The sequence below is a fragment of the Sipha flava genome, unplaced genomic scaffold (genome assembly GCF_003268045.1).
Source record: "Sipha flava isolate LNK unplaced genomic scaffold, YSA_version1 117_pilon_pilon, whole genome shotgun sequence".
Classification (NCBI taxonomy): domain Eukaryota; kingdom Metazoa; phylum Arthropoda; class Insecta; order Hemiptera; family Aphididae; genus Sipha; species Sipha flava.
The window spans coordinates 1,274,240-1,288,261 of NW_020271741.1; the positions used below are offsets into that span (position 1 = coordinate 1,274,240).

At 31.6% G+C, this 14,022-nt stretch overlaps 1 protein-coding gene across 1 annotated transcript; it reads right to left on the reverse strand.

Annotated features, from left to right (window-relative positions):
- Positions 1–247: 247 nt before the first annotated feature.
- On the reverse strand, positions 248–12,073 carry LOC112693799 (MORN repeat-containing protein 3-like). Its single transcript, XM_025569010.1, has 5 exons — positions 11,756–12,073; positions 5,227–5,372; positions 3,608–3,773; positions 3,076–3,269; positions 248–1,834 (listed from the first exon to the last, which is right to left on the reverse strand). Exons 1-5 carry the CDS (start codon positions 11,940–11,942, stop codon positions 1,739–1,741), a joined length of 789 nt encoding a protein of 262 aa, XP_025424795.1. The 5' UTR covers positions 11,943–12,073; the 3' UTR covers positions 248–1,738.
- Positions 12,074–14,022: the final 1,949 nt, after the last annotated feature.

Here is a 14,022-nt window from a genome sequence, read left to right on the forward strand (position 1 = left end):
ATATTTTAACCACAAAGCGTTGTTAGTTGTACGTACATGGGCTGCAAGGATTGTTCTGAATATTTCTTCGATTGATATGATTATACGTAAATTAATATCGGATATTTTAAAATCAATTGTTTTAAAACAATGAATTCCAAACATTATAATATTCAGTTCTAATCAGAACCGATGATGACGCCAACAAACAACACAAATGTTATTTGACTAACGAAAAATTATTCGATTGTAAAAAAAAAAATCGCATTATTATTTATTGTTTTTTTCAGTTGTATACTTTATGTCAACAGCACACATAAGTTGATTGTAATTTAACGGATAAGCTAATGCACTACAGTACAATACTACTATGATTACATATAAATGATCGTAAAAAAAAAAAAACATTGATATCGGCACAAAGATACGTGGTACGAGTAAAACACAGGCTATTATATTTATACAGGGTTATTCAAAATGATTCATCCGATTTCAAATAGCTATAAAATAGTAATAATACATTTTATCTTATTAAATTGTACACCAATTAATAGTGAGTATACCCAAGTTTTAGAATGTCATTAATTGTTTGTTTTACAATTATTGCTTTTAAGGGATAAGTTATTTTATGCGAATATGTTAACCGAACAGCAGAAAGCGTTTTGTGTGTTGCGATTTTCAAAATGTGAATCCGTAATAACCATACAACACGATTTACGACGTCATTACGGGATCGATGTACCGACTTCTTAGAGCATACGTCAATGGTATTAGCAGTTTGAAGAAGCAGGGTGTTTGGGCAAAGTAAAAAGCACATGCCGACCCACGTGTATCAGTATCGACTAGATGTTGTTCGTGTGACCAGAGGAACTCATATAGAACATTTATAGGTAAAATTAATTAAACTTGACATATTTCTCTTTTATTTAATGTATAACATATTGTTCTTAGATTAAAAAATAAAATTATCCAAGCATTTTAAATCAGATGAATCATTTTGAATAACCTAGTATACTGTATCATCAAAGAGCTGAGTATCGAGTCTTACATTTATGCGTTTCTTTCACCCGTGTGCACGTCATAAGCGCAACTAAGGGGAGCAAGGGGGATTATCCCCTCATTAATATTCCATGTTATACATGAAATACCGCATACAACATACTTAACCCAAAATAGTGTCACATATAAAAAAAGATATATTGCAGTAAATCCAACTTGGCTCAGAATCTAAAATATATTAACATGATATATAAGAGTAGGGGGTAATCTATAGGTTATTTTAAATGTTGGTAGGAGGAATATAACCCCCCCCCCAGAATTGTTTACCTTAGTTGCGCCTATAGTGCACGTATCAAGAACAACGTGCGTGACCCTGAACACAAAACGCCTTGCGCGCACATGGTGCCCACACTCTCTCTCAGATATTATTATGTTCAACCGTTGGATACTTCATCAACCTTAACGGACAGACCGAAGGAGTTGAAGCGAAATGATCGGATACCGATTTCTATGTATAGCCCGAGCCTGCTGCACTTAATGTATTATCCTCGTTGTTATTATTTATACCGCGACACGCTTGCAAGCTGAAGGTAACGGCTACGCTTAAACAACATTAATTATAATATGATCACATGTTTCTCGGTGATATCGTGCAGAGGAGACCCGCAACGGGGAGTGGAAAAAAATTCGTCCACGTGAATCTTGAACCGCCAAAACAACGGTTGCACCTCGTAGTCGTGTCAAATATTATAATATTATACTATAACGATACAAGTTGTTCATAGGCGTGTTTGAGTGTTTCTGATTTCTCCCTCTCGTACGCGGCTCGTATGCACTCCTCGTTGGATTCCGATATCTGTATTTGCACGATATGTAATCAAACAAAAAGCAATGTTAGGTTAACTATGTGTACAATAATCGTCGACCACAATAAGTTAGAGAATCGTCGGTTTAGTGCGCAAGCATTCGAACCATAGCGGCGTAAATAGGCCTCCGCGCAGAGGTACCGTTCGGAGAGTAGCACGGGTTGAATCGGCATCCGATTTCTTTCCTGCGTTTGCTTACCATCAAATTGAAAAATTCGTCACACCGACGACCTATCCGTTAAAGATAAAATCTATAAGTCATGGAAACGATGGTAAAATGTTCGATTGCTTTTTTGTTTTCGTTGTTTATAATATGTTTAAGTCCTTTGATCACATAATGTAATAATTTTAAAATATTACTCCTTAGATTATTAAGTCTATACATATATCAACGTTAAACTCAAACACATTGTCTTTAACTCACATCCATAAAAACTGCCTGACAGAATAACTCGATTTGTTCCAATATTGGTATCTCCGTAAAAAAATTGTACTGTTACCCCTGCCTCTGCACGGATATTTCGTGACATGAGCGCACCACTGCCTTTACGTAAATACAAGTAAATAAACGTCTTCACACAGTCGTGAACACACGTACCCAAGGTAGAAATATTTACGGAACGAGATCGGTTTATCATGTAAAACTCGTAACGATATGGATATTCCTGTACTAGTATCACGAAATAAATGATAAATAATTTATTATCTTTCGTCAGATTCGCTGACATAGGTTTGTAAAGCTTATTATACTTCGTGGATTTGTCATGTACATCTGTTACAGTCTGTTACATCGTTCAACAATAAACATAACAGATGGAATATTGTCACAGGAATTACGGAGTGACGAAACCTTCTATTTGAGATACAAAGAAAGAGATATACGAGAAATATATACGAAATACTAATCGGGTTATGTTTGTGAATAGGTCATTTGCCAGTTGGACTGGTTGATACGGAAATAAGATGTGTTTTTTCTTAGTTCGAATACAGCTAATTAACTGTTCAAACAAAGACTTTTTTTGTCGTTTATTTTGTGTAAATCGTGTTCTGCGTTGACAAAAGTTAAATCCGATTTACGCCACAATGACCCATCGAGTTTTTTGAAAATGATTTTCAAAACTTTTTAAAACCATTTAAAATTAAAATGAATAACGAAATCGAATAGAAGTATCCATTATGTTATAGTCAGAAGATAATTCTTTTTTTGGGCTTTTCCCTAATTCCATATTACCTTGGGTAATGTATGGGGAATCGTCACTACTTCGTTAACATCTCGCTTGTGACGCAAATGTTTGATCACACCGACCCTTGGTACTCCTTGGATCCAAACGCCCTCCATATATTGGCCTTTTTCTTTAAACACGTACAATCCTTCACCGTGTTTAAGCCCCTTGCACCACTGTCCATCGTAAACGTTACCGTTGGCTGTAAAAACAACAATATTGTTATTAAAAGTAATAACAGCAACAGTAATATAAAAACAATTATACCCCAACGACCAAACAGCTGGTAATAAAAATGACACACCACACACATACATACACACACACCAGAAAATCCTACATGTGTATGCGAGATGGATGAAAAGAAGAATGAGAATATGTGAGAGGGATTGAGATTGTACACGAAAAGGAGAGATAGAGATAGAGAGTGAAAGAGAGGGAGAGAAATGGAGAGACAATAACAAAGAGTTAAATGAAGATAGTATTCTCTGATCACATATTTTCTATGCTAATTGTAGCTTATATAACAATAATTTTCACCTTCAATGTACTGCCCTCTACCGTTGAACTTATTGTCTCGCCAATGACCGCAGTATACGGCACCGTTGTTCCATCGCATGATCCCGTAGCCACATTTCGTTCTGGTGCCGGTCGTGGAAAAGCAGCCATCGTAAATGCCGCAATCCTCGTACCACTTCCCTTCAGCCTTTGTGATGATTCCCGCGTTACATATACAAGACAACATGCATAAAGTACTATCCTATACATTTTTCTTCGTAAAAAATTAACATTTACGCGCACAAGGCGTCTATTGTTTTGAAACCGTGTCGGTAGTCGTAGTATTATCGGTATACATCATAGTATTAATAAAAAGGCAATTTTTAATTGGAATATTGGATATTGTTTTTAATATTTGACACAACAATATTTAAAATCAGAAAATTCATCGATGTTGATATTTTAAATTTTCTCCTCGGTCTATGGAAGTGTTTATGATGATTTTAAATCAAAATGAACTTTTATCGGTAATAATTTCATATAAATAATAAATAACCTAAAAACTCTTACAAATTCATGAAGCCACATGATGATGATGATGATGATGATGATAAACTATCTACGATTATAATTTTACCGATTACGATAGGTAAAGTTTTTATTTTCTTAAATATAATAGACTTGTAAATAATTAAAACAGAAAAAGACCGCGTGGTAAACCAAAGCAACGGTGGTTAGATACAGTCAAAATAGATATGAAGGAGCTGAGACTAAATTAGAATGAAGACATGGACCATGCGTATAATTGAGAAGAATGGAAAAATTTAGTATTGACAGCAAAGGGCCTAAATGGCCTGTAACGCTAAAAAAAAAAAAATACATAATAGATACTTATCGATAACATCTAAAATTTTCAACTATAAATCGATCCAGTTACAACAACTACTAGTAATATATGAATGTTAGCAATATCCTTGCTCACCAACGTTTCCATGATGTTTAAATTCTATGAGAGTAATTGTTAAGAATTGGATTTTCGTATAAATATATTGCATATTATGTCTGTCTCGTTTTGTAGCAGTGATTACGAATTTTGAGCTTTACATTTATTATTTTAATGTATGGCACATAATCACATAATCACGGCCATACACACTGCTTAAGTGCACCACGAGAACTTTACATTTCAAATGTAACATGTTTTTCCGATGTACTAGATGTATAATACTGTCACATCTTCGCCAGTGCATCTTTACCAGGGCATATTTTATACAGGGATTAAATTACGCAAAATAAATTGCTCGCATTTGAAGAGCGACTTTCACAGAAAATATACGACCAATAGATGTTTCGAATAGCGTATTTTTGCAATGTTCGTTTCTCTCGATCTGAACGCTTATATTATGCCTCTATAAACATTTTATGATATTTAGAAACGCGATGATGGGTTGTATTCGTTATATCTTGTTATATCTATTTCTGATTCTACGACTAGTTTTTCTTTCCATAGTGGAAAAGCTCATAATTCACATTCATGTAATTAAAAATACAACTATTTTTCGATCGTTCTTGTGTATTTTTTACCCAATATCATAGCTTAATCAAAATTAAATGTTTAAACAATGATATGCAATTTCATTGATGACGGACCAATTACTTACGAATCGGTTGTTAATCCACTTTCCTTCGTAAACAAATATGTAGATGTCATCAACTTTTTTCGTTAGTACACCGTAGCCATGTCTTTTATTTGCCAACCAATCACCCTCGTAAATCGTTTTGTTCTTATATATTTTTTTCCCCTTTCCTGAAAATGGAAAATAAAAAATAAAAAACATTATTTACAATAATCAAAATAAATATCACCATTCACTTCACTGTACTTTAAACAATAGTAATTAATCCTGGTCACAGAAAGTATAAGAAATATTAAAAAAAACTGCATATTATGTCGCAATAGGAAATAGATTAATATAACATTTTAGAATATTTGAAAACAACTGTACTGAAAACATATTTTAATTACTGTCGATTAGCATCTTAGCAATAAATATGTTTGATGAGATTATGGGAATTGAAAATAGACAGAAAACACATGAATAAAGAATCTATTGTGATTCACTATTGGAAACATAGATTATTTCAAGTGTTACCTTAATTCGAATTGTGTGTTTATATCGATACGTACGATTTAATTGAATTATACGATAAAATCTTAATAATATAAAATGTAAAATTGCCTATGGTTCGGCACAGTTTGTCATCAATTTTATTGTTTTTAATAATTGATAAATAAATTGTATACAAAGATAAGTCGCTAGTATTTGGAACTTCATATTGAACAAATCTGCGAACCTCAAGTAAAATAAGATATTGTACACAAACTTTGTCGGTTCGGTTTTTTATTTTTCTTATAATTCTAAAACTCACTGGATAGGACTAGTCTGAACAATTTTAACTCTTAAATAATACTTAAATGGTATTAATAATAAAATTTGGTCTTAAATGTGAAATTCGTGTATTAATTAATTTCTGTCATACGAGTATCTTATTTCCATGTAAAACTTAATGTGTCGTATAAAAAAAAAAAAAATTGAAAAAGTATCTATATCCAAAACAAAAAGCAAAACTAAAAAGTAATCTTTTAATCTAGATATTGATCATTGTTGTGAGTTGTCTATGAGTTCTAAGGTAAGGAGGTTTAGGTAATAGTGTGTGTAAGAGTGTTTCTCTTTTTCTCGTAATTGAATTAAGTCTATACGTCGAAAAAGTAATATTTATTTATTTATTTTGAATGAAAATATTTCGCACACAATTTTGAGAAGGATTTAAGGTTCAAAAATTTTTACTGTTCATACATATTATATTTGTAAATATATGCTCTTATATATAAAAGAAGTAAAAATAAAATAAAAAAGGACGTTGAACGTCATGTTATTTGGCTGGAAAAATCTTATTGAAAAAAAAAAAAATACTGCGACCATACTTTTTGACGTATCACGAACCGCCACAAATCCATAGCGTTCGGCTTTGGCTAGCAACAAGTTTGTCCATTCCAATACTTATATGTACTTATATTTATATATATATATACTAATATGTACACACTCAAATACACTATAAAGATCGTGTATGATTCTTTTGTCATTCCCAGTATCGGTTTCTCGTGAATCGAACTTCGAATAACTATAATGCAATAAATTTTAAAGTCCCAGTCGTAAATGTATATATAGAGAGAGAGATTACTCGAAATAATAAAGTTCCAGGTTTCTATGAAATATAGAACAAATCTAAGGCAAACAGACGGAAAATAAATGTACTATAGTAGTCGATGCTCCTTTAACTTTTTTAGCTTTGTTATTTGTTATTATTTTTCAAACATACCTCTGGTATACACTATGTATCGTACTTAAAGTGATTACGATCGTATACTGCAATACCGACTACGTTTCAATTGACCCAAATAATATATTTATCCATCCTCTAGCTATAACGAAGTCTATAAGTGTTAAACGCGTAATAAATGATTACATTTTTTAACTCTGCACTTTTTTTAAGCTTAAAAGTATAATACATAGTTGTAAATATAAATTAAATGAACTTATAATAGATAGGTATTTTTAAATCAAACATTTTTAAATTGTGTACGTGAAAAGATAAAATTATATTTTTTTTTACTAATAACTAACCAATATACCTCGGTATTTATTCATATTTTCAATATATGTGTTATAATAAACAAATATTAATATATACAGAAGAAAAAAATTGTAGTATGTTTATATAATATTATGTTGATGTATAAATAAATATAAGCATGGTTGTTTCATTTCAGTAATTTTCTTACATCCTAATAGTGAAGAACAATAAGGGAGACAAAAATAGTGATAAAAAAAACGTTTCTCTTTAAACAATAAATAATATCTTATATTATACATACAGATACATGTATACAAGTATATATATATATATCTCAGGGGCGTATTTATGGGGGGGCCAAAGGGGCCCGGCCCCCCTCCAAAATGAAAAACACCACTGTTAAAGATTGTTATTTTCAACATGGATATGTCTTAATACTGGGGTTTCCGAAAATTTGTCGTAACACTGAGAATTTTGCTTATACAATAATTTAAAATTTTATATTTATAAAATATATTTCTTTTAAGAAAATATGTGGTAAACTTTGAGTGACTCTAATAAAAAATTTGTATATTACAATGTAGTTTTTATACTTTTAAAAAATAATAAATCATTAAAATAATCGAGTTTCTTATTTTTCTGATGGTATAAAGACTGTCGAGAAGTCTTATAGTGTTAAAGTATTTTTTTTCGTAATAGTGTGCTTCCTCCTTCTCTTCCACCCAAAAATCAAATACATAATATCGGCCCCCTCCGAAATGAAATCCTATATACGCCACTGATATATATATATATATATATATAGTACTGTCTGCTACAAATCAAAAATTGTATGTAGCTTCCTCTGACTTCGTCTAAAAAAAAAAAAAAAAATAATAAAAATAATAATAATAGATGCCTAAAACATCGATTTATTGCGTTGTATTAAAGGTCCACTGATTTGGATCAAAATGAATTATTTTAAGAATTATGAATCATGATTGTTTGAATCATCTAACAGAAGTGGTCGCACACTGATGATGTATGACAAATCTCCGTCAAAAGTATAGGTGTATTAATTTATGCACAGAACAGAGTATAGTTCTCTGTCCAACAAGAGAACGAACTGCGGTACGATCAAAATTAGTTGTTCATTTTTGAGTATTATTGCCCAGCCGTAGATTTCCCCACTGAGACCACTTCGTTAACGATAAACAATAATAATTGAATATTAATCATAATAATGACATAAAAACGTAATAATTTCGTTGTAAATACGTGTATTATATAAAATAATTAATATATTGTATACCACCGCTGTCATACTATCGATCGGCAGTCTTTTGAATGATTAAGTAGCTTAGAGGGGGAAACGAGATCTCGGCGATGGCTCGATCGTCATTCTATACGAGCAGAACAACACGTTCTCTCACTGGACAGACTATATTATATTATTCTAAGTACTTAAAATCATATATGTTGTAAGATCTAGCATTTTCAACGTGGCCAGATAAGTGGAGCGTTATGTAACGGGCCGTATCGGGTCGCCAACCTATAGCCGAGGCGTTAGGCGAAACATATAGAATTTGTTGATTTTTTTTCTCATATTTTATTTTTATAATTTATATGAACAAGGATAAGACACCAATTGGGGATAGATACACAAATTAAGGAAATGAATAAAAAAAATATATTATATTAAATTGGTACCAAGAAAGATCTTTCTGGCGTAAAAATCGGATAAAATAAAATAAAAACAAAATACATTTAATGAGAATAATAATAAGAAGAAGAAGGATGACCAAGCAAGATGCTCTAATCAGAATATTGATTTATATTACTGTATCTCATATTTATAATAATCAAATCCTCACAAGTGACGCCGTGTCTGGGCTTAGGTTTTTTTTAACTTCATAATACAAAATAATGTTTGACCAGAATAAACCATAATACGCTCGGAGATGTCTTGATTGCGAACGCTCGGGACGGATGGAATTTGGCTTCTAATGATATCAACCATAGTATATTCAGAAAATAATTGTGAAAAACTGATTTTTGACCTTACAATGTAATGATGCACCTCACGAAGCGAACTCTTCTCTTGTTTAGGTGTTACGAAAAATCATAATCAAATAATTATTGCATTTTTTATTTTGTTACCATGGCAACTATAATAGCTATTCAGTTGTAACAATAACATTATAATTATACGAACAAATATATAATTAGATTTAACCTTAATTTGAATAGATTTAATTGTTGGGGGAAACAACAATTGTCGATTGGAGTAGTGTGGTACGAACAAATTACTAAATTTTAGATTCATAGATTGTGAATTATCTTGCCGTGTACAAATAGAGTGTTTAACAAAATTCCAAAGAAATAAAAGCGTGACCCAAATATCACCCTTTGTTACAGTGTCATGACATTAAAACACGGTACATACACATAACCTCGCCTAACTTAAATCGCATTAAAAATCATTAGCAATACAATATAATTTCACGGCAGAAAACGCCAGTGCATATTCTATCTAATATACTGAGTGATATTATTGTCTTCTAGTAATTTTTTTCTTGTCGTCCAGAAGATGATGTGTTTAATAACTGGACGACAATGATTTTTTGGGAAAAATTGAAATATTTTTAATTCTTATTTAATTTAATTTATTGTTATTCGTTATGCTTGATTTCTTAAATTATTTATCATTTCGATTGATAATTTTAATTTGAAACATAAATTATATTACCAAATAAAAACCATACGATATTGTATCATATTGTATTTTATTCGTTCACGCGTTCACGTTCGTATTTTGTGAACGACACGCGAACGTCACTCGCTTTTTCAGATTGAACGTGAACGTAAACAACATTTATATTTTTTAATGAATTTGATCAATTTTTGGGGTGTTCAAATTTATTTACCATTTTGAAAACATTTTCATAATTAATATATATTGATCATAATATGTTTAATGTATGTTAGAAAATAAAATATACCTAATAAATTTTATAAAGTTCCCATTTATACCGATACCGAATGCAGGTAAGCGATTCGTTAATATTAAATAAAAAAAATTCTTTTTACGCATTAGACGTAAACGAGTAATAGTTCGATTTTTATTTGAACGTTCCGAACACTGATTACATATATCGTTACGAGTTTGGATCGTATAATTGGAATTTCAAAGATTTGAATATTAAACTATGAATTTTTTTTCTATTAGTTCATTATATACATATTTTGTTAATCTTAATTTTTTGATTTTGATTCTATGCGTGGTTTTTTTTTTTTTTTTGTTGCCCAATGAAAATTCCTTAAAATATTCACTGAGAAATGCAGACACTAGTATTGTAATATTGTCAAATGTAGAATATATAATCATATTACGAATTATGTTATAATACTACACCGTATAGTTTATTATTTTTGTAAATTTGTCATCACTGTACTTGCAATATATATATTTACATACTATCACTTTTCTTTTCCCCTCTCTAATTTTGTCTCGATTTAATATATTTTTTTATAGTTACTCATTATCTAACGGTTTGTATAAAAACTAATAAACAAACTCATTTTGCGTATAAAAGTTTGCTTGCGTGCATTTTTTTTTTTTTAATTGAGCAAAAAGCTTGATTATTTAACATATTTCCTATTTAACTATAGGAGTAGTATGACATGGCTTACCGGGTGATAAATGTTTATTTTTTAGACTGAACTACTTTTTAATATTTTTTCGTTGATTTTTTTATAATGTTGCATCGATCGACGTTTTCGTATTCAAAGCCAAGTCAATAATGCAAGAAACCGCATAATTTAGTTCGCCAAGCAATAGGTAGGTATGTCATAATATACAAACATGAATATTTTCTCAAAAAGTAATAAATATGTATTATTGTTATATGTAAGGTAATATTTTCAAATTGAATTTAACACAACCTGTTTCATTGAAGCACTTAATAATATGGAATTCTGTTTTATCCAACTATTTTATTTGGGAATGTCACAAATAAAACGGAAGATGTGATACTCAATCGGCACAGTTATATTGGTGTGCACATCGTTTTATAATCGAAAAAGACTTTCGCGGATAATTGATAACCAGTCATGATGGACTATATATATTTTGAACCTTAGAAAAACATCTTGTATGACACGAAGTAATGCATTAGTGTAATTATACACAAATGAATCACAAACATTAAACTTTGTTCGTTTAGGATGCTATTGCAATTTAGGCGTATATAGTGAATTCTTTTGCGTTATCCGGACGATAATATGATATTTAAATAACTTCGATTTCCCCCCACATGACGAAACTGATGTGATCATCACAATAATTGTAATTATTACTATGACGAATATTTTGACAAACAATTTATTCGATTACATTTTGCCAAATGCACCCATGTATAATTATTTGCTCTTACTCAATGCCAAAACCGTAGTTATATAAAAAACCGTAAAAAAACGCTAAAAAAAGACTTATGCACGTAGTAAGAATGTTAAAGGTTTGTAATTTATTGCAATCGTCACGATTTATTTCCAAAAATGTTCCAAACTAACCTTGTTTCACGTCGTTTTCCCAGTTTCCGACGTAGAGTCCGTGCTTCTCGTGCACGCCCGGATGGAATCCGTTCTTCATCGAGAACCGCACCAGTCGCTGTACTTCGGTAGGTCCATTCTTGCCATGCCTAAAGCAAGTGGTCGCAAGAAGTTTCGTCATCTCGTCGTGCGATCTGAACACGCGCATCTTCGCAAAACGTTTTCCGTCCGGACGGTCGCGTCGTAACAAAACGGTATTATCTATTACCGTTGTACAACCGTTCTCGATAATTTTTATAGAAACGTGTCGGAGGACTAAGCGGCTAATGTGCTTGATCGCCACCATCACCACCAACATCGCCGTCGCTGCGTACAGCTGTTTCTTAGCAACGCGGCCCTGTGTACGTCGGTTGTCGTTGTTACTGGGTCAGCTCCACCGAAAGTGTCGATTATGCACACGAACCTCCGTGAAACGAACTTAACCATGCGATTAACTGTTTTTCTTTTTTTCTTCCCCTTTTTTTCATTCCACGTTCATCCGTCGCTATTCAAGGAGACTTGAAAGGTAAAAAACACGTCTAATCAATGTGGATTAAAAATGTATGACAAATTACGCGACGTTGTGCACAAACTACCGTTTCAGACGGATTCACTTGATTTTTATCTCACGATCGAATTCAGGCGCCAATAACGGTTTTTCTTTTTCTTCGGCACACCGGTTTTATAAGTTTTCCCATGGCCATTTCTTCCAATATATTGTGTCACATCACATAATATTTATCAAAGTCAACGTTGTTTTAAACTGAATCTTTGTTTTTGATTAATTGTTTTGTCTGGAACAAAAGTGTGAATAGTCCCAGGATCATAAAATATTGTAATTATCATATGGTGGTATTTAATATATTAATATATTATTTTACTAATACCACTTATATACTGAATAAACTACCGTATGCTGTTTAAAAGCTTACAGAGTTAATGATATTTATCGAAAAATTTGCAATAGTATCCAAAAGTTTAATAAATGCTATACGTGTAATGCACGATAATGACCGCGTTCCGAGCTTGACGATATATAGCAATGAAAGTTAATAAAAGATAAATCAATACTTTACAGAATAGTGAATTGTTTCACAAAAAAAATTCAGAAGTAGAAATATACAATTTTGGATTAAATTACTACAAATCAAACAGATCTATTTAAAAAATAATTAATTAATTTATAATATTTTGAATGTTTTAATGAATATTAAAACTTTGAAATTTATTCCACTCTTTATGATAAGTATATAAAATAAGACCAAGAAAACGATTTCTTATTTAAATATCGTGTTTACACTACATTTAATAAATTATAAATATAAATAAAAACTTATTTTTATTAAATTAGTTGAATTTCGTAACTGGATAATACAAGAATGTTTCATTGAAACTTCATGTGAACTTAAAAAACAACTAACATTTATTATTGGCTCTAGTTATTTTATCATTTCTTGAACAATTATTTATACTTTAATTCAGGTATTAATGACAGAATTTTACTTTCCAAAAATTACAATTTACCGCATGTATCGATCGCAAAATTAGTCTCCTAAAGTTAAATCGTAACGCGACTTCATTGTAAAACTAATTCGCTATCCACACTTTGAAAAGTTGTTCGGTCTTTTGTTGTACACAATTTTATCCCCTACATCCGACCACATGTCCGATTCAACTGAGCTGAATGTCCTCGCCACGTGTCAAGCCGATCGACCGGACGTAACCGGATGTAACAATATTATAATAATATCGATGTATATATTTTAATAATCGCATTGATTATTTGCAGGAACTTATATAATAATAACATGAAACAAACAACCATGCTCTCGGTTCGCAGCGTAATTAACGGTTCGCGTGCAACACATGTGAGACGTGTTTACCACTTTTGTCGAGTTCAACAAGTTTCGAGAACATTACGTGCGGTATGTACCGGCTCCGTTGTAGCATGGAAATTATAACACACATAATATATTATAATCCATTTATACGTGATATGTGTATACGTATGTGTGTAAAATTACTCTTGCAACGACTTGAAAACTTTTACGAAAGTTTCCGTCGGCATCGCGTTTTTGATGTGGACCGATCGAGATCCCGGCATTGCCCCCGGCGCGTATTCAATCCGAATGCAATTTTCTATTAAATCATTTCGAAAGCGGAGACGTTACACGATGTTGACAGACACGTTATGGACACACACGCACACCCACACACACATACTTCCCTACCAATTATACAAACAGTGA